This window comes from Coturnix japonica, chromosome 23, assembly GCF_054131305.1.
Source record: "Coturnix japonica strain WE chromosome 23, WE-NBRP24, whole genome shotgun sequence".
NCBI lineage: Eukaryota > Metazoa > Chordata > Aves > Galliformes > Phasianidae > Coturnix > Coturnix japonica.
Window position 1 is genome coordinate 7527865 of NC_140685.1, and position 22159 is coordinate 7550023.

Genomic DNA, 22159 nt, shown 5'->3' on the forward strand with positions numbered 1-22159 from the left:
AACCAAGACACATATACGTGATTCACGCTAATTACTACTTAATTTTTCTTTTTTCAATACCCAGCAAATCCGCTTTTCATTCGGCAAGGTAAAATGGCCTCTTCTCCTGTCTCAGAACACCACTGCTGTAATACAGAGAATCCCTAACATTACTGCTGTCAAACGTGGTTCAATTTCAACAATTTCTGTATTATTACGAAAAGCCCCAACTACAGATGCATTAGGTCACTGTGATACCTTTGTTAAGAGGCCATCAAATGTTTCACAATGGACATTGGTCATTAGTCACATTAGATGATTATGCATTTTTGTAGTTCCCTTTTTTTTTTTCCCCCTTCTTAATTAAAAATACAAACTATAATTCCATGAAAGACACCCGTATTGTCTGTTAAGCTCTCTGCAGAGACAATAGTGAATTCTAACACAAAGACCAAATGAAGGAACAGAAACAGAAAAACGATGCATCCTTGGAAGCAGATAGATTCTTATTGGAATTTAAATAAACAGCAGCTCTTCCAATCAAAAGCAATGACATTTTTTCCCCTGATTTACATGGCATTCTCAGGGCAGCGATCTTCAAACAACTGTACACGGCCATTCAAACTATAAAGAAAAGGCCAAAGTTTTTTTTTGCTATTCAGATTGTTACGATCTTCCTAACAGCTGCCATGATTCCAAGTTCTTTATGCAGAGCCCGTAGTAGCATCCTACATCCCATTGCAAACAGAATGCACAGCCAAACTTTGGGCTCCGGTCTTTAACAGAAACAACCCACAACAGAACTAATTAGAGAGATACTTACAAGACGCCTCCCAGTTTCTCTGAATTTGCTTAAAACAGTCCCTTTGCGTTTGTGCTCGATGCTATAGAGAACAGTTGTAACGAACGTGGCCACGTAGACAGAACTCAAACTGTTTTTTAACCCAAGATATACAGCTCTGCCTTGGTACGCAAATGACATGACGCGTGTAGGTGAGAGGATGATACAACCCTGCAAGAGCTCTTGCAAATAGTTATTTAGTTAAGACGTATCTATGTTAGGCCAAAGAAAAAAAATCCAAACAGAAACCAGTCCCTTTAGCTCTTTACGTCTTTGTTCGCTCCCACAGTACAAGTGGAGAATCGGGGACATGGTTTAATTTTGCAGAAGCCATCTGAATAACCTCTTCCCAAGCATTCCCACAAAATTATCATTTTCCTTGGAAATCCATAATGGTGGAAGCGGAGAAATAAGCCCTGGCTCTGCAATGTACACCCCTTCCTCCCCCAGCACGCGACTTCTTTTCCAACAGGCTTAACGCTGATTTCAACAGACTGAGTCGTCCAAAGGCAACCCAAAAAATTTGTTACAAAAATTAAATGTTCGATTTCGCTTTGCCAGGTTAGCTTTCAGTAAAAGACACAGCCTACCAATCTACAGGAAAGTGAAATGGAAATGCCTCAATGTCAGGCGTACATCTCATAGAGAAGGCAGCGGCGCGCGGAAAGCAAGTCGTTAAGGACGCCTTACGAAAATGTCCAGTTTTAGTATAAAATATTCCACGCACAATAAGCAATTCTAAAGCTGATTAGGAAAGACTATTTCCTGAATACTCTTCAAACTATGAAATCATCTTAAATTTTTTAACGTTGCCATTTTAGGCCTTTTTCACATAGGCTCTTCGGAAAATGCACCATGCCATCCTTACAAAAAAAAATATATTGAAAAAATGCAGTAAGATTTTTTATTTTTTTTTAACTGAAAACTAATAAAGATCATTTTCCATGCTGACAGTGCACATTTCATCCAGAAGTTTGAAGAGTCAAATGCTACCCCAGCTGGGGGTTATTCTGCCAAATGGCTTCCAACAGTGACCACAGAGATGGAGGATGGGAGGGGTGTGTGCGTGTGTAGGAAAATAAACGTGATGGTAAGCAATCCAAAAGGCACATTGTCTCATCAAATATCTGACATACGTAGCCAAACACACAATGCAAATCTAGAATGCAAAATTGAAACAATAAGACAAGGACTAAAATGAAATAAAGCCATCTGTGAGTTACCTGCAGAGATTTAAAACAAAACAAAAAGAAGGCATACAAACGAAGTAGACATAATTCGTATGGATTTGCCCAGGAAGGAGAAAAGGAGGGGTGAATGTGAGGGCTGAGGGGGAGAAGAACAGATACCTTTTTTTTCTTAAACAAATCCATCATGAAAGAAAATGAGACAAGATTATAAATAGGCCGAGTTATAGCGCACCATGGGATTTTTAATCTGGCTACCTGTGGTTTTTGCAGTTAAAGCCCTATTCAGTGGTAGGAAGGGAGGGGGGAAGCGGAAAAAAAAAGAAAAAAAAAGGAAGAAAAGACAAAAACAAAATCACATTTACGTGCCAGTTTCGCAAATGATCACACAGCGTACATCACCAACCATGCTGGAAAACAGGAAACCCCAATTATTAGCATTTTCTAATAACTGTACGCCTTTCAAACGTTATTGATCGTTACCTGCCCGTCTCGCTTCCTGCATTCCTGAGTTTTGCTCTCGTGTTCTGCCATGGCAGCGCGACTCTGCTTCTCCAGCTTCTCGATCTCCCGTTCGTGGTCTCGGACCAGGCAGTCCTTCTCTGCGTTGTGCTGCTGGAATAGGTGCGTCTTCTCCTGTTCATGCTCCAGCTTCAGCTCCACTATCTGATTGGACAGTGAGGAGTACAGTTCATCAATAGAACATCCTTGTCGTCATGACAACTCGTCTACAGCTTAATTTTCCCCTTAATTTCATCAAGTTGGCGATTTTATTTTTACGTCACTATTACCTCACCTTTTAAAAAGCCACCGTTAGCGTGACAGAATTCCTCCAGACAATCCCAACAATGGCGACAACCGAGCAAATCCAGCGCATCCTTAACCAATTTGGTGGTACAAATGTCGGAGCGTTTGAAGGGGGGGGGGGAAAAATGGCATTGTCGCGTTCCGCAAACGGTCCCCCCATACCCTGCTGCTGCTCATCCGCGGGGCTGAGGATCCTAAATGGTTAATAGCCAGCCTGCTCGCCCCTTTGCTCAAGTACACAAATGCAAGCCCCCCCCAACCCCAGTATTAAATCTTTCAAGGATTTCTTGATGATTTTCCAGAGCGAAAGCTCTTCCTTAAACATCCAACATTGTGGTGTGTACAGGTTTTTTTTGTTTTGTTTTCTGAAAAAAAAAAGAAAATTATAAAAAACAAAGCTCTATTATCCCGTTGTCAGCCACGCTACCCCAACATAAACAGATGTATGTGTTCCAGAAGGGCACCTGCTGTGCCGCAAGCCCGCACCAGGGTCTCAGAAGCAGCGCTCTATTCTCAGGATCCTTTCCCAGTCCGCACCACACTGGCTGCTGTGACCTTGGCCAGCCCCAGCCTCTCCCCGCTAGACTGAATGGCAGCCCGAGACCAAGGGCCTGGTTGCCGCAGCTTTGATACTAATCCTCCCCGCCTGCGCACAATGGCACCCTACCTGGCCTGCACACTGGAGCAGCCAGGCGGCCTTTGAAGCAGGTGATGAATAGGGACGGCAGGAAGCCGCTTCCCCACTGAACTCCGGGCCACACAGCTGCTAAGAACAGTCACTTGGATTTTTCTTCAGTTTTGGTGGATTTTGAAGAGGGGGGAAGAGAAAAAAAAAAAAAAAAAGAAAAAGAAAAAGAAAAGAAAAACGCCCTGATCGAGAAGATGGTGGGTTATGTGCAGCGTGAGAATCCGGCTTCAAACAGAAGCTGTCGGGAGGAGCCGGCACCACAGCGCCCGGCACCTATCTTAAAGCTGCAGCAGGCAATTCCGTGTGGGCCACGGCCTCGGCGGTGCTCAGCCCGTGCCTTCTGGTGCCCCTGGTCACAGCTGTTGTGTAAAATATGAAGCGAAGCAAAATGCAACAACTTCTGTCAAACCACGGATTGGAACATCCCAAAATTGGAAGGCAAAATATGTCAGCGGACTCAGCACATATTCCCAAAAACAACACGAGTGGAACAGAGGTGATGTTCCATGGTTTGACACCTCCATGTTGCTCACCGGCACCCAATGGCTCTGCCCATTGCTGCCCCGGGCACATGGATCTGGGTAGCCGTGCTGAGTTTGGCACCTCTGTTTTTTGCCCAATGTTTGTGCACAAAACTGTTTACATTCAGCTGCTATCGGTGTCCTCAGCACATCTACATTAAAGTTGTTCTTGTCCCCTTAAAGTAATTACGAAGGCTTTGTCCTATTTCTGAAAATCAAGTCTTTCTGGCATCAGATCTGATTAAAAAGAGACCGTGCTGACAAAAAAGGTCTTTCTGGTCTTTCTGTTGGAGCATTTTTTTTCTCGCTGACCACACTTGCAGCTGGTTGTGCCATGCGAGGCCTGGGGTGAGCCAGTTCCTTATGAGAAACCTCCATTAGTTTCATCTTTACTTTTCTAGCTGAAGAAAAGAGAATGTTCCGGAAGGAGGCCGGGGCAGATCCTGCTTCCTCCACCAGCTGCAGCTCTGTGCGTGCATGATGGGTTTACCTGATCAAACTAAGCAGATTTGTGTAGAAATCACTCCACTTTCAACACTTTGAAGTAGCAAAGCATATGAATTTAGAAAGGGAAAAAGGAGTGAAAAAGAGCAGCTCTATTGAACACCAAGTGGAGCGCTCACAGTGCGACAGTGGAGAAGAAATGGCAGCAGTGTGAGGAGAGGGGCTAGCAACAAGCCCAACGTGTGGAGGAAGCCCTTCCTGCTCAGAGTGCAATTCCCCAAGGCAACACATGCCTGCAAAGCCCACCTTCCCTCACAAACCTTATCGCCACACACTTGTGAACAGCGAAATGTGCTTTTCTGTACAAAGTCACTGAGGAGGTGTTTCACACTCACTGAACCTTCTTTTCCCTTAGGAACCACCAAACAAACCCCAGTGTATGCCAAGAAAAGCAAGACAACCATGCTGGTTCACAGCAACAACCCGACTTCTTCATCACAGGAAGCTGCATGAAAACTATATGAAGCCTCCATAAGTCAGTGAGTATTCTGTCTTTTCTTCGAGGCAGCACATGCCTTTATGAATAACAAACCATCTTTTAAAATTGTATCATGTTGAGGTCTTTCCACACCTAAATCTAGATGCTTAGCACCTCAGATCATACTGAAATGTCTACATGTATCTAGAACATGTCTGTAAGACAGAGGTTGAGATGCTGTACAACATTCACAGTGCGTCAGGCTTCTAATACCAGGCAGGTGTACCTGCACCTAACTGCAGAGGTACTCCAGAAGAACCCAATGAAGTCCCAGCTTGACAATACACAGTTTACTGATTGCAGGAGACTTTCAGAAACCAAATACTTGTAAGACAATCGACATCAGCAAATATGTTTTTAAAGTCCCTAATGTAGACAAGAGCTTCTACCACACAGTTTTTGCTTCTACATCACACACCAAGTTCAGGCTTTTCAATATCAGAACAATTTCAACTTGTTCTCAAGAACAAGTATGCCTTTGAAAATCTTTTTACAGTCCCCAAAGGAGGGAAAAGAAATTAGTTAGCTCACTGCCTCTTTGAAAAGTGTAGCTGCTACAATAAATATTTGACACCAAAGTATGAAAATACATGTAAATTTATGTCCACAATTCCAGAAATATTATAAGTAACACCTACATAAAATATGGTTTTGCATGGAAGGATGATTTTATTAGGCCTGTTTTGGCATGACCGAATTTCTGAGGGCCTGAGAAGCCACCAGTAAATTATATATGTCATGCCAAAGAACTGAACTAAAGCTCATTCATACAGCACACACACAGCAAGCCCATTTAACAGCAATTTTATCCTAGAAAAATTTAAGAATATTTTCAAGCATTTTACTAGAGATTTTATTTCCCATTCCTCCATTGGTAAAACAGGTGTCTTCATTATAATTACTCTGCTCAAAACCAGCTCTAACCTCTGACCAGCACACCGCACAACATGATCCATCCCCAAATACCAAATGTAGTAAAAGCTAGCACTTTCTGAATCCTAAGCCTATACATAAACGTGCGTGTTTCATGAGGATATGGGGATTACCCATCCCTGCAAATACACTGCTTCTAAAGTAATCTGATATAACAGACTTGAGGATCGAGTGTTAATCATGCTGGGCTCTGGCTTAGCATAACTTTGGGTGGAAAAGAGGAATCTTTACTACAAAGCAATGGAGAATACTAGAGCAATTTTGCAGTGGATAAATGCAATTTACAAGTACACATTTTTTGAGATGTCACTGTAATTTTGAAAACACAACAGGCCAAAGATAGAAGGACTGTAATGAGCAGAGGGCAAAAATGGCACTGAAAAATACATCAGTGCATACCCATATGTTACCACTGAGGCAGCGAACACATTTTGGGCAATGTATATTGCACACGCACAGCAATTACACTTTGCTTTTTATTTCATTGCAAGTTGCAATAATTTAATTGTCACAACTGTGTTTCCTGTTCCTCTGCAAAGTAAGAACTGAGAGAAATTCAATGATGTAAATGAGTCTTCAGGAAAACCGGAGTTTTACTAACCCTTTCCACAACAATGTGCCCAAGTGGTCTCAGTAGGTGGTGAGACCTGATCAGTAAACTTTCATTTACTAAGACCTTCCTGAGGCAATACTTACTAAAGCACAGGCAGCAGAAGCATCATACGATCCTCTTATCTTCCCAATCATCCTGCCATGAGTAAATTCATTTTTAAATTGCCAGCTTGCTGGCACTGAAGTTGCACCCCTGTGAACAAACCACATGTGGCACTGCGACAAACATCAGTAGGTACCCACAATGCCTGCCGCAAGAAAGCTGATGAAGTGTGCAAATAGAAACGTTTCTTTCAAAGTAATACACCTCGAGTCATTGCAAACGCCTGTTTGTAGCAGGTTCTGCTGCAGAATTTACTGTACATTGTCTCTGTTTATCCAAGGACCTTCTTTGAACACTGAGAGCCAACTTCACAGGCTGGCTTGTATTTACTGCAGGCATCAGTTTATGATCCTGGCCTCATGTCCCTCTTCCCAAGGCTGACTGCTGAATATCCAGGGAGCTCAGGCTCCTAACTCTGAATCACACACAAGAGAAATGCCTGAAGGAGTCAGTGTAAATACCCATCCATCTGATTAAACAGCTCTGTAAACAGCAATGGTACAGCTATAAGATTTTTCACCCATTCTTTGTACTTGAAGGTTAAATTCATATCCTTTTTCTGTTTGAGAGTTTTAGCTACAGCGTGAAGTGAAAAGTTGATGCTGATGACTGAAGAAACTATTCCTCAGATATTCCAAGCAAATGGCATTCATCTGCGTGTTAGGATGGTTGAAAGGATACATTTATGCATCCTGGATTAATTTGTTAAATTTATGCAGCTTGTTGCTGATGACATGAAAAATTTAGAGCCTCTACTAACATTCTCATTTGGCCTCCATGCAAGAACAGGCTGTATTTCAATTATCTTAGGCTATAGACAAAGAGGAGAGGAACAAAGCCTTCTACAAAGATGGTGTCCCTTCAGCCAAACCAGCATACTAAAAATATTCAGGCATCCACTGTCTGAGGAATACATATTTCAAAAGCATGTCTTTGCAAATGTTTTCTTCATTTAAGTGGATAACAAGCTGGTCAAAAGGAAGCTAGAAAAAATAAAAAGGGAAGAAAACAGCCAAAGAAAAGCTGGGACATAACTGCAGTGGCAGGAACTCCCAGCTGTAAAGAAGCACAGGGACAAAACAAGCTGAACGTTAAGCTTGTTATCTCTATTAATAATAGTGTCATACTAAATGCTTCTGAAGATTTCAGCATGGAACTGGAGTCAGAGTTCAAGGTGTACACATGGCCATCGTATCTTGTGATATGACTGGTGATGTTGGGAGCTTTTCTGAAGACATGACCCTCCAGCAGCCCACATCCTTAAGTCTAATCTGAATTTCCCAGCCTGAACAGCTCCAGACCTTAGATTCACAGCCAGTAGTTCTTTTCCTAAAGGGACAGCTTTCCAAATCCCATCTATACTCACAGCAACTTCTTGCTTTCCCCATGCTTAATCCCCACTTTTACTCTATTCCTCATTTAAGCTGCATTTTCCCTTTCACTCACGAGGTCACAGCCTTTATACCTCCTCCATACACAAACTCCTCTGGCTCTGTTTCACAAAGAAGACATGGAAATTCTCAGTAAGACTCTTTGGAACAGTTAAGCAGCTATACTCTTCCCTTAATGGGAAGTTGTATTAAAAAAAGCCATTAAGAATATTTTTCTTCCTCTTCACATAACATTTGCTCTAACAAGAACAACTTCCCTCCTCTACCTCAAATACTTGCCCTCGCTGCTGGCAGGTAAGATTACAGTCATGCTTTTTTTCTACTTCTAACCAGCTGGTTCTGCATTTCTTTAGTTCTCCTTCTGTTATATAAAAGGTACATCTAAGCTCAACCACACCTTTGTCTTGCTCTAGACTTAAAAGCCTAGCCTACTTCTCTCATCTTTACCATAATTTCAAAGGGATTTCGTAAAACACCCAGCAAAACATTTCTGAAGGTACTCTGCTTCTTCACTGTTTGGCTAAACAGAGCAAGAAGTCTGCTCTGATGATTCCTTCACCAGTTTTACAGAAGTCAACTCTCAACAATAAACATCTCAAGAAAGGATTTCCTGAGATACAGGGAGATTCTTCAGCTACCACGTAATACTTTTCCTAACCTTCCACTTCATCACAGAAGGATGAATAATTATTATTTTAAAATGGAATAAACTCAGTCAAAGAGAAAGCCCAAACGAAAAGCTTATTTATAAATCCAGGTTGGTGCTCACACTCAAAGTACATTCATAGCTCAGCACGGAACACCATCCTCCTACAGCAATTCAGCAGCCTTTTCATTGTGTTCTCTCTGCTAGGATAAGAAATGCCACAGACTTCAGCTCTCTCACTAGCCTCATATGTCCACTTTTACACAATCGCTCAGCTGTAGCACTTCAGCAACACCCAAAAACGGATAAAACAGCGATTGCAGTGAGCTATTGAAATACTTCTTAAAGAAAAAACGGACAAACAAAAGTCATTTAAAATAATATCTCCAAAAAAGCACTGAAAGGGTTCACCCTGCTGGGAATGTCCTCACTCGAAGCTGTGCTCCATCACACCTTGCCCTGAGAGCTGCAGCATTCTGCACACAGGGAAGAAGTAAATCCATTACTTTCTGTGGCAACGTTTCCTGATGAAAATCTGTTACTGCCAGATTTGGTTGCAGGCTTTATTTTCAGATATTTAAACTAATAGAAAGTGATTGCAGCAGAAACTCTTCCCAGGTATTTTGAGCTAAACTGAGAATGTCATTAGAAAGCAGAAAAGCAAAAAAAAAAAAAAAAAAGAAAAAAGGGTGGGAGTGGGTTTGCAAAAAACTAAACAACTTTTTTCCTGTGCTGATGGTGCCATAAAGCCAAACTATAGATACTGCAACCATTTCAAAGGCAGGAAAGGCTGAGGCCTTCACTGTGGTGTCCATTGGCTTTGAAGTGCCGCAAGCAGCTGCTCCCAGCAGATAGGAACTGTGGTACTGTTGGAGTTATTTTTTTTCCCTTCAAAATATACTTTCAAATCTAACAGCTGCAAGTAGAACAAAGTTGAGCTAAAGTATATTTAAGGAAAAAAAAAAAAACCACCAGCTTCTCTCTGAGAGCGTTCTCAGTGGATACTTCAAAAGAAAGTGGCGCTGAATCAGATGAAGCTGGAACACAATACCAACATGTGACAGCTGAAACAAAATGCTGCAAGATCCCCACATTTCTTCTACTAAAAAAAAGGCAAAGATTCAAAAGGAAATTGGAAAAGTTGGCAAAATGTTAATTTCCATCATTTTGTTGGACCTTTCTCCTAATTTTTCAAACAAAAGATGTGAAGTTCCTCACACACACACACAATAAGCTAATATAGTTATTTGCAGGCAGGGACACCTTTCAGCCCCATTACCAGCAGCTCAGATGCACATCTGTAATCTCTATGAAATCAATACTGAAGATTACAGCGAAGCACAGACATGTGTTCACATAAAGCAGATGGATAAAACCATGGCTCTCAAGCTCTTAAGCTTCCAAAAGGTTTCTCAGGTTGGAAGAGGTGATAACACATAAGTTCATTTGGTTCTTCATTACCAACTCAATTTAACGTATGGAAAACTGAATTGTCCAGCAGGCTACCAGTGCTCCCTCTGCTACTTCATGCCAACCTGCCCCAAGTAAACCTGAAGTTCAATTTTCCTTCTCTAGCTGTATAAATTCTGTTCTATAATATCATTTAGACACTCGAGGCAGAACATCTAAAGAAATTACCATGTTTCTAAGGTAGCTGAAGTATCCAATTTGTAGCTGGGTGCTTATTTTGGGACTGGAAGTCTGCTGGAGCCATGCTGAAATGTGCCACCAATTCTAATTTACTGCCCAATTTAAATAGTCTCAATCAGCCTATTCCTCTACAAGCAGCAACTGAAGAAGCATGTAGTAAAACAAAGAAGGGAAAAAAGAAGGCAGTTTCCAATGATAACCCATTACAATCTGCAGAAAGGGTCACCTATTTTTCACGCTGGCAAGCTTTCAAAGAGCAGCCTAATGAAGTATTACCATCCATACATAAAAAAAGCAGATGCATCTCATTGCTTCGGAGGACAGCTTTGCATCCTCTGTCAGGTGACATCACAATTAGTACTGCTGACAATTATGAGTGATAAGGAAAGATACCTTGACCTGAATTAACAAACTCTTCAAGTTTTGCTTGAGAGCTATGCACAAAATACACTCCTGCTTGTCCCAAACGCTGGCTATGATCTGTCTCAGCACCCTCAAAATGATCTCAATGCCTCAGTTACTCAAAAAAGTGTCTTCTGAATGAAGCACAGCAACCCTGCACCACTCCCATACCCACATGGAAGATAAACTTGGTCAGGAAATGAAACTGCATTTCCCCTGCTGGAAATGTAAACCTCTATCCACAGAAAAACATTGATAAGAGATAACTTTCAGCTTATGGGCTAAACTGCATCACTGCTGCACCACTGTATGGTTGTCCTAAAGTAACCAACAAAAGGATTTCAATCTTAACAGACATTACCAAACAGACACCACCTTACACACCTATGCTACCTCCATGGCTCTCAAGCCTATGACATGCAATAATTGATCTGCCTCTATTTGTTTTTTCCCTTTGCACTTCACAATACTGATGCACTCAATTCTCTTGTTTCCACCCAAATATTTCCTGACTGGCTCCCAACCCTGAAATTACATTGGAATACAGAAAATCCCTACCAGTGAGCCAAAACAAACATGTATGTGAACACTCGCCACATTAAAAATGACAAAAAGATTAAAACACCTAAATAATTTCACCTGGCCATTATGAAAATAGGTGTCACCACCTGTAAGCTTGGGAAACAATTTGCAAGAGGCAGATGGACAAAGGATTGCAAGTGGGAAACAAAAATATTTTTTCATTTGGACTCACTCTCCTCCATCCCATAAACTCTGTTGTTATAAGAATAGCAATACAGAGTGAGAGCAGGATTTAGCCATAGGAGAAGAGCTCCACCTGTCCCTGCTCCCCTGTGCCCAAAGGAGCAAGCGGACTGACCTGCTGCTCGTATCTTTGCTTGAGCTCTTCCAGTTGCCAGGAGAATTCTTTGGATTGCTTTTCCCGGAGCACTTTTGATCTGCTTAGATCTGCTTCAACCTTTTCCATCTACATGGTAAAAGAAGGAGTATTTATTATTATTTGTTAAAGGCATAGCATTCCAGCATTTTCACAGTTGTTTGCAAACCATCAAAGGCCAGAACAGAACCTGCTGAGAATAACAATAGCATTATTTGTATGGCATGAAGATGAATATTCAGTGAACACAGCATTATTAGTAACTTAAAGGCACAGATGATGTCATTCTCTGATCACAAACTGTTGGCTCAGTTTTTCACTTGACAGTAGTAAACATCCCATTAAAATTAACTGAATATTTTTCTAGACAAATTTAAGACTCAAATACACTTCATTTAAAAATACATTGCCTGTGGAAATTCCAGAGAAGCAATGCGTGAGTCAGCGCACAAACTACACATTTAAAGTTTACATTAAATCAGTAAAATAACTTAAAAGAGAATTATTTGGCTGCAAGTAAAGTTCCCTGAAGATAGTCATCGCCTATGAATAATGAGTGCCATGCATTCCAGCACACGGCATCAAGGAAGCAATTTTATAACCCAATTAACAAAGCCTTTTGTATCAAAAGCACAACTGTTAGCTGTGCATCAGGCATGTTTCCAGGGGAATATGTATACAGTGCTATGCTGCAGTGAATACTCATCAGCTATTTCAGATCTAGGTCCCAACACAAGCAGCAAATAAACCGCCTCCCTACATGTGACAGAAAGGAAAAGGAGTGTAGCTGTCAGGAGGACCATTGCTGCCACACGTCCATCTGCTGCACAAAGAAGAAACGCCTGAATTCCTGAGCCACAAGCCAAAATTCTGTTTGGCCTAAGGGACTGCTCTGCCTTCAATAGATGTCTTTGCCAGATGGTCTGGACATCGCTTCTAAGCCAAATAAAGAGGAGAAAAGGCAGTGGTCAGAGCAAGAGAAGAGTTGCCCTGGAAAACACTGCAACAAGAGGGGAAGGTGTAGGACAAGGAATTATTTGGGCAGTGTGGGGAAAAAAAAACAGAACAAAATGGATCATCTTTTCAGTAATCCTTGAACCTCACTTCTACAATCTGCTGTTAGGAAAACGGGCCTCTGAATATTTTAATGAAGATTTCTTCCATCTGAAGATTTACTTGAGTTGCACCTCCATAGCCAGACTTTACTAAGCTCAATAAGCACTGAAAAATAAAAGGTCTTGATCTTTTACTAAAGGAGCACTTTCCATGAGAATGAAAACATTTTAAAACATGAAATAGTAAAAAAAAATATGCAAAGACCCTTTAACTCTACAGGGCTTATGATCCTCAGTCATTAGGAAAGGTTCACATTACCTATAAGTGCAAGGGAAGCTCCTGATCATCATATCCCAAGCCCAGGAAACACCAGCGCTGAAGAAGCACAACGCACTCTATGTACTGTGCCCTTTTTCCTAGCTGCTATTAGAGAAACTGCAGATCTGGCAGTTAAAAATGTACAACTCGCCCATTGAGGGGCATCAGGTGGCTCTTAATAATCAGAAACTCAACAAAACAGGAAGCAGATGGCAAAAAAAAAGAAAAAAAAATCACCAAGGCAAATGAATGAATCAAATATTGATTACAAGGATTGAAAATGCCAGACCCCATTCAACTCATCTCCATAAGTAACTTCACCACACCACACACATAAAAAGGTTTTAGAAGCCCAGCATTCCTCGTGTAGTTAAAAGCAGTGTTGCTATAGCTACTACAGATTTTGATTTGTAAGTAATACATTCCACCTAACTACAGAAGAAGAGCAGAGGATTTTACATTGTGTTATAATCTAATAGGTGATTCTAAAGAGCAGCCACATGCAGAAGAATGGGAAAGGACAAAGCTAGGAAAAAGCTCCAGCACTGCTTCTTTCATCTTTGAATCTTGGTTCCTGTAAAACACTATCATAAAGTATAATTTACTGTTTCTATGGGGGACAAAATAACTCTATGGCAGATTCCTAGAGTACAGTGAATCTTACTTTCAGAATGTCCCAGAACGCTTTCTCAAATGAAATTTACTGTATTTTTTAAATGACAACTGATTTTCTAAGTTTGCCAAATTCTTCCCAAATTTTATTGAAGCCATTATTTAACCCACCTTCCAATTTTTGTACCAGTAAAATAATTCCTCCCTATAAGACAGCTCATTTAGTATTCCTTGGAAAGAAAACACAAACACTATTTCAGCTCCATTGATGCTTGGTAGTTGCAAATGATATCCTCATAGACAGTGCTGCTCATAGCTTTCTATATATCAGATGATCTTTACACACACATTTTGGGCAGCTCTTCAGCAAGGGATGGGATTGTAGCTTTGTGACTGAAGCTTATTTTGTTTCTTTATTTTGACAAAGACTTCACCTCTGTCCTATAGCACTGCCATCCTCAGAAAACCAGCACATCACCACATGGCAGCGTCCTACTGTCAACAGCAAGGTTTGGATATGATAAGCGAAGCTGGAAAACTGAGCATATGGGCAGGTAGAATTACAAGCTTGAGATACATATAGGGATTTCAATCACAGGAACTAGTTAAGAAAATTCTCTCCTTTTTGATCACTTGTCACTTGTTCCTTATTTCATTCATCACGCTGCATCTTTAAAACACAAGAGACACTGGCTGAACTATTGTTCCATAAAGGAATTTAAGGCACTAAGATCTCTATACATAAATTCTTGCTACTAAATTTCAGGGACAGAAAAAAATGGATTTTTACTGTTACCTGCCCATGAATGACAGCAGGCACGATGGCTCTGCTCCTGTTTAGGCTCAAACTGATTACAACACCTCATTAACAGAAGGCAGAGTTGCTCCAAAAAGAGTGGGAAGAGACACGCAATTAAGTGGAAAAATTATAAGCGTTGTTCTGTAGGGGTGTATAAACTAATGCTTTATAGACTCACTCTTGAAGAATCCCTAATCAGTATCATAACTGCAGATACCTTTATAACAATGACAATTCTGGCTTTGTTAGAAAGATGAAACAACCGCTAACATCCCTTTTTGACTTGCTAGCAAAGACACTACATTGTGAAAGATTTTGATGTAGCACTATCAAGTGAAGCATGTTTCTGGCATTATAAGATCAGAATACGCTATCCTACTGAGACAGAGTTTCAGAAAGGCTGGCATTGTGACCTTCTCACCTGCTGTTTCATTTCAGCATAGACTTTTTCTGAGTTCAGCTCCACCTGCCGCTTAAACTCCTCCAGGGCAGCATCTGCCTGCTGGGCCTGCAGCCTCTGTACCTCTGTCACCCGAGTCAGCTGCTCCTCCTTCTCCCTAGAAAGTCACAGAAAATTTTCAGAGTTCAAGTATCAAATAAAAGAACAAGTGTGCGAGTGTAAAAGAAAGGCCTTTAACCCTATCAGTTTAAAATAGTATTCAGATTTCAATTTCCTGTCCCAGCTTCTGCCAAACTTCCCTTAGCAATACTTTGAAGAAAGGAATAGAAGTCTGCAGTTATTTTCACTTTCTCTTGTCAAATTCCACGAGCCTAAACATAGCGTTCATAGCCTCTGACAATACCTCCACCTTCAAAGTCCACACTGACGTGGATGGTTCACTACCTGGGCTATAACCTCCTTCTTTTACAACTCACCTTTAAAAGCGCATTGCCTCGATAACATTTAAATGAACTGCTTTATAGCGTGATTGCACTGCTCCATTAGAAACAAAAAACAATTATCCCAGAGCCATCCTTGCTCAGACAAGATTCAGGATTATTCGCTGCTTGACATATATCAAAATGCAAAGCAGCACAACGCCTGACATATGGTACCTTCTTAATATACTAGAAACCCATAAAGCTGTAATATCTATTCAGCCTTTAATGACACGTTACATTTTTTATGCAAAGATAGCTCGTATTAACAGCCTATACTTTTTGGCTTATCAGCATTAAAACACAGATAGAAATGAGTTTGGGCTTAAGACATCACGGCTTATCAATAGCAAAATAGACACCATTTTATGGACACGTGTGCACACAGATACAAACACCTTAAAAATGGATGCATGCCACCAGACTGACACATCACAGAAGAAAATAATGAGAGCCTGTAAATACTTAAGAAACATTGCAGGGATTCTTCACCCAGAAGACCATCAGGAAGCATGGATAACTTTGTTATCACAGGGCAGTGGAGCTGCCTGACTGTGTCAAAACATGCAAACACAATGGTGCTATCAATGGGCAGAGCTGGCTCCACCAGTGGTTTATAACAGAAGACACATTCAAACAGATCTGTGGCTGACATTTTCATTTCGCAGGCAGAGGAAGTACCTCATGATAAATTTCCCACATAGACAGAAATTATTTCCATATAAAACAAAGAATCTGACACACAGGAGATGGAAAAGACCAGCTAATTCATCTAGCCTGTCACCTTGCCAGCACTGCACTGGCTGTTACAGCATTGAGCCTTTTTACAAAGGTCAGGAAGCTGCCAATCCTGAACTTACAGCATTCACATCCTCTTCCGTGGTTTTCATACCAGCCTTTGACAATGGGACAAAGGACGTAATCCTACATCTTCGCAGAGTGCCCATTTGCAGGAGAGCCAGGGTAATTCTATTAGCAAGGAGATTAAAGAAATGCCACAAGCCCTGTGTAAGCATCACACTGTTTATTTTCCCCCATTACGCATACTTGAAAATTATTTGATTTTGGTACCCTCCATATGCTTAATGTTTTTCTGTCATTTATGAGACTGATATTTTAATTAAGAAAAGGAAAATACCTTTTTTTTTACCTAGCAGAAACTGGGCTGAAACAAAAACTCCCACATCACATTCTCATTTTGGTGATTATTGCTAAGGATGCGTGTGTTCTTTTTTCTGTCTAAATTCAAATGGCACAAAGGTAACTTGGGATTTAAACTTCTACTAGGAAGGATCTAAAAATCACCATCGTAAGTGCAATTACAAAACTCCTCAGACAGTTCTCAGAAGTTAAGCACGGTCCAAATGAGCTGATACATTGATCCTACCTGCAGAGCCCTTGGCTTCATGGCTCCCCTGAAATGCGCATAACTAGAAGGAGCTGCTGCTGAGCATAGAACTTCCCAAGGCGTTAGCTGCTGGATACTGAGGTACAGTGAGCACATCATTACCTTCTCCCATAGCAAAACCTACAGCAATTCATGGGAATGAATATGAAGAGAATGAAGGATCTTCTGAGATCCATGTGGCTCAGCATCCTGCAAGAGCAGAGATGGGCAGCAGCTGAGCATTGCCCCAGAGGAAACAGAGGGGAATGCATCAGCATCTCCCAGCAATCCTTCATTTGTTTATGAGCACTGCACAACACTTCTCCCTCCCCACAAAATACATCTAATACTTCCAGCTCCAAGTAGGAAACAAAACCAAAGCTTATTCCAACACTGATTAACTGTCAGGAGGCACTGGAAGAACATTTTCAGCCCAGGCAGATGGAAATGCAACAGATTTAAACATAAAAGGAGAAGATGCCAGCCCTTGTGCTGCTAGCGAGCCTCCAGATGTAGGCATCTCCTTCCCAAGGAGTCTATTTTTATTTTGAAATATTACAAGATAAACTTTTCAGGATTGGATTTATGCACCTTTCTTTCAATTCAGGACTTAATACCATGAATAGATGTAACACCTCATTATAACTAGGAACAATTCTTTGTGTTACTTTCTTTAGGATGGGGGAAGCAAGCTCTGCTTTCTGCGTGATTCAGATTTATACAGAAGCTGAGCAAACATGCACAACAATGGGCTGTGGTTCACAAATATAAGAAAAGCTTCACTTTTTTTTCCCCCCAAGTCACTGAGCAATGTGCCTGGCATGAAGCACTCAAATATTCACTTTGAAGACTTTTTTTTCCTTCAGTTGGTCTAGTTGTGGGGCTGAATACAATACAATTACATCACTTAAATCCCCTAAAGCTGAGCTGGCTTGAATATAAAAATAGGGTGAATTTACTCTTTGTCCCCAGTTTTAAAAGCATCAAATTCCTCTTGTTTCAGCATATAAAGGATATGGCAACAGAATTAGCAATTTTACACAGTGCAGACCATCGCAGTGAAAGTGGACTATGAAGTCCAGAATTGCAGCTTTAGAAAGCAGCGCTCTGAAGCTGACTGATAAACAGCAAATATAAACATCTTGAATGCTTCTTCATGCTTAATCAGAAATACTTTCCTTGCTTCATAAAATGCTTTCCAAGAGGTAACAACCGAACGCAGAAGACACTACAGCACTGCAAGTTAATGAAACTCAGGGCAAGGCAGTGATTTACATGTGAGGTTAAATAAATTCACAGAATCACAGATCACAGAATCACAGAATTACCCAGGTTGGAAGGGACCTCAAGGATCATGTAGTTCCAACCCCCCTGCCTAGCAGGGCCACCAAACATACACATTTACTAGATCAGGTTGCCCAGGGCCCCGTCCAACCTGGTCTTGAACACCTCCAAGGACGGGGCATCCACAACCTCACTGGGCAGCCCGTTCCAGGACCTAACCACCCTTCTAGTAAAGAACTTACCCCTAACATCCAACCTAATTCAAGATGTTCCAGCAAACATAGCATGAACCAGCAGTATTATCCAGAGGGTCCTCCAGCCAAAAGGTTCTCACCAGGCCCTATACAAAAGGGAAAGTTGACCACCAACAAACAAGGAGTGGGAGCAGCACCACACTTGCATTGTCTTCAACAGATTTAAATGTCTTAGACGGCATTAAGCACAGAACAAGTACCCTGGAGCCATACGTGGACAAATTCTGTGGACCGTTTCATATCCCCCTGGCAAATCTGCACACAAGCGCCCTGTGCAGAGCTTGGAGGGCTTCTCAGTAATAGGAAAAAGAGGCAGCGCTTCACCAATGTGCAGCCAATTGCAAGACTCATGGCACTGCTACTCAGCTACACATGATGATCATTAAATACACCACATAACACACCTTCTAGGAATGAAGACTATTTTAACCACATATATGATGGATTAAGGCCTAACTTACCACATCTTTGTAGGAAGAAGAGATTCCTGCTCATTTTACTGCTACAGAAAAGTGCTCTGAAATATACCATTTTACTGCTCATGCTCTACTATTTGTAACAGTGATAGTTAACTATCAGCTTTCTGTGTAAGTTATATATTGGCCCTAAGCACATCCATCTTAGCTGTAGTTTGTGCACCTTACAATAGAGAACATTATTGCCAGCAAACAATGAGGAACAACGACCACCCAAACATATGGGATCTGTGCAGAACACTTCTTTTTGGTGTGGAGAGGAAGAAAGACAGTGTGAAGTCATTCAGGCGGAATGATAACTAAACCAAAGCCAGATCAAAGGAATGAAGAAGAAAGACTGAAATGTGAAGCTGAAATATTTATTGCCTTCAAAACATCATCCCTATCCTGTCCCTGGGCACTTCAATATTTCTAAGTTGTTAGAAAGCATTCTAACTTGTTTCATCATTTCAAAGAAAGAAAATATAAGGTAGAGAACAATTTTATCTTTCACTCTCTGATTTTAAGCACAAGATGAGTTTGTCCTGATGAGAAAAAGCATAGATGCACTTATACATTGTTTACATTTTGCATAATTTGAGATGTTAACATCAAAAAGCTGGTCTGCATACCTTCAAGTAAGCTGTAATAATTGTATTGTAAATATCAATCACTTCAAACCGTATACTTATGTTTTAAATAAATCATGAGATAACATTAACAAAGTAAGCCACTACTTAAAGTCATTAATGCAGTTAGAATAAAAACTCCTTGTGTGTAACATCACACGTCAGTGAAATAAGAAGAATCATGCATTGCATTCAAAGTGAGCAGCTCACAAATTTACCAGATATTAGTCAAACTGTAATAATTATTATAACTATTTCCCATTATAATAATGACAGGGCACTGTTGTGCTAGGTGCTACGCAAACAGAATAAAAACAGCAAGTGCACAGTGATGAATGAGATGTGGGTGAAAAGCCTGGGTAAGCATTGCAAATGTGGCTGGAAAGGAAAGTGATGTAACTTAGCTAAACACCTCAGAAATTGTCCACAAGATTTAGATGCATCACATATGAAAGGCCACTGAGCCTTGGTTATCCAAAATGGAGGATTAGGACACAAATGAACTGTTGTGGCTTTCATGTGCAAAGATGGCAGGCAAACCTCAGCCAGTGGAACATGGAGGCGAGAATAAGAGAGATGGGTGTAGATAAAAGGAGACAAGTCTGTAATTAAAAGGTGGACTGGTACAGCAGCACAGATAACAAATAGATTAATGAGTTTACCCAAAGAAGAGATACAGAAAAGATGGGGATCAGAGAACAGTGCTGTACCACGGAACGCAGGAGTGGAATAAAATAAACCATCTCAAGGACAACCCATGGGAAAGAAGATGTGAAAGAGAAGGAGAGCCAGGCAAGAAGAATCAAAGAACAGGAAGATGCTATGAGTGACAGTGCCAACAGCAGCTGGACGTCAGAGACAACAAGGATGAAATAACAGTATTAAGACTGCTTCCAATTTTTTCCATAACAGAATTTTAAGTGAAATATCTAACTCATAACTTCAGTTTAAAGTATACAATATTCATGTAGTCATTTTGTACATTAAGGCAACTGGTTTCAGTGCAGTTATATTTCAGGGTGTTGCAATATCCATGTTGTAATGGACAACTCAGTACCAAGGAATGATGAGCACTTACACAGCTCATCAGCTGCTTCTTCATGCCCACCAGACATGGTTTTACATGTTATGTTTTCAATAGTAGCACTGTTAGAAATACTAACTTTCACTTCTCAATGAAGGCTGCTTGTGCTGTTGATGTAACTGAAGGATAACTGCACAAAGTAAGCAAAAGAAAAAGTAAAAGTAGAGTCAAGATTACCAAATGTCATTGAAATGTGCCCGGCAACAAGAAAAACGTAATGAAGGCATTCTTTGAACTAGACTCCCTTTGGCCAACTGAAGGCTCTTCATTTCAGCAGAGTTTTGGGCACTGTAGCCTTGAAGTATATTGCACTGAATATCAAAGATCTGCTAATATCAAAGGGAAGGATTTTTGGAATAAGAGAATGATTCTGACCTTTGTCTTAACTACTTACATATTCACTTATTGAGATCAAACTCTACAGCCCTTAACTACATTAATTATTATAATATCAGTTTCAACAGAAACTATGCATTATAGCACCATGCACTGTTCATCTAACAAGGCAATACTTCTCATTTCATACAGCTATATGCCATAGCAAAGCATTTCCTTAGTTTATATCATTAAAAAGATGTAATATATAATCACCTTAAGGGACATGACTATATGCTGCATATAGACAAAAGCTACAAATCAAGCCATTTTGTTTTTTGTATAACTGGAGGTTATTTTAAATACATATTTCATTGCTGCCAGCGGGTCTCCAGAGAAACTGGGGAAAGAAAATGAAAGGCTGTAAATAGTTAATACAACACTTTAGGTTTTCTTTTAAGTGAGACTATTAAATAAAGCTACCACATTTTTTTTTGTCCTCTGTTCAGACTTTACATTGTGCCCCCTAGAGTGAGGGTTATGTCAGCATGTTCACTGCAGCTAAAGGAATGTTTACAATATGCTGGAAACTTTGACTGGTTCGACTCTAAAAGGTTTCAGATGCTCAAGCACAGCACCAAGTGGAGAACAGCTGGCTGTTTTTCCATTGATTCTTGGAGGGGAAAAAATAAAACATACACACATACACAAAAAAAAACAACCCAAGACCACAACCCTGTCTTAAAGAGTCAAGTAGTCTCTAAAATGTTCAGCCACTTAGCATTGCCGCTGCTCCTAAATCACAAGGTCTGCCTTTCTCACCATATTGCAACTGTTGTAACCAGACAACATGAAATATTTTTAATAAAAGAGAATGATGAACACAATGAACATGAGTATAAACTCTTAATAACGCTCTTTATTGCAACATTTGGAATTAAAGACAATGGCTTCTCGTATTTCTTTAATTATTTCCTGCTTTAAATAGTAATAGTAATAGCTTTTCCATTCCTACAAGAATTTCTCCATACACAAATAATTCGTTTTCAAGGAAAAATTGAATTAACTGCAGGAAAATAACTACACTTAGTCAATTATCCTAAAAATATTAACAAGCAGTGACTGAGAACTTGCATTCAGCATAGAGCAGCAAAAAAAAGGAAGAAAAACAGCCCTTGTGGTTAAAGATATCTCTGCATTTATTTATCATCATAAGGATGATTCTCATGCAGTTGTATTTTGCTGTATGCGGTGGTATTTGTCACATCCTCCGCTACAGGAAATACAGATGATAGGTTTTTATTCTTTCCATTACCTGTTTTGGTTTTTATTAGCTAAGATGCATTATGTATACCATCGCTTTATCTCAGATTTATGTACCTTCATGTTTCTTATGCTGCCCTTGTTATATTCACTTTGATAAAAGTGATATAAAGACTAAGGGAGT

At 40.4% G+C, this 22159-nt stretch overlaps 1 protein-coding gene across 6 annotated transcripts in view; it reads right to left on the minus strand.

The window, feature by feature from the left end:
- The window catches only part of CEP112 (centrosomal protein 112), a 123171-nt gene that overhangs the window by 65820 nt on the left and 35192 nt on the right, over window positions 1-22159 (minus strand). For 5 of the 6 annotated variants that reach the window (XR_014936657.1, XR_014936656.1, XM_085522542.1 and 2 more), the window contains exons 18-20: window positions 14847-14982; window positions 11623-11730; window positions 2491-2673 (exon numbers count right to left, since the gene is read on the minus strand). Coding sequence is in view for 3 of the 6 variants with exons in the window: in XM_085522542.1 (XP_085378668.1) it covers window positions 2491-2673; window positions 11623-11730; window positions 14847-14982 (427 nt within the window). In the remaining 3 variants the exon portion in view is untranslated. The remainder of the gene's footprint in view (window positions 1-2490; window positions 2674-11622; window positions 11731-14846; window positions 14983-22159) is intronic. The other variant, XR_014936658.1, reaches the window with a different exon arrangement.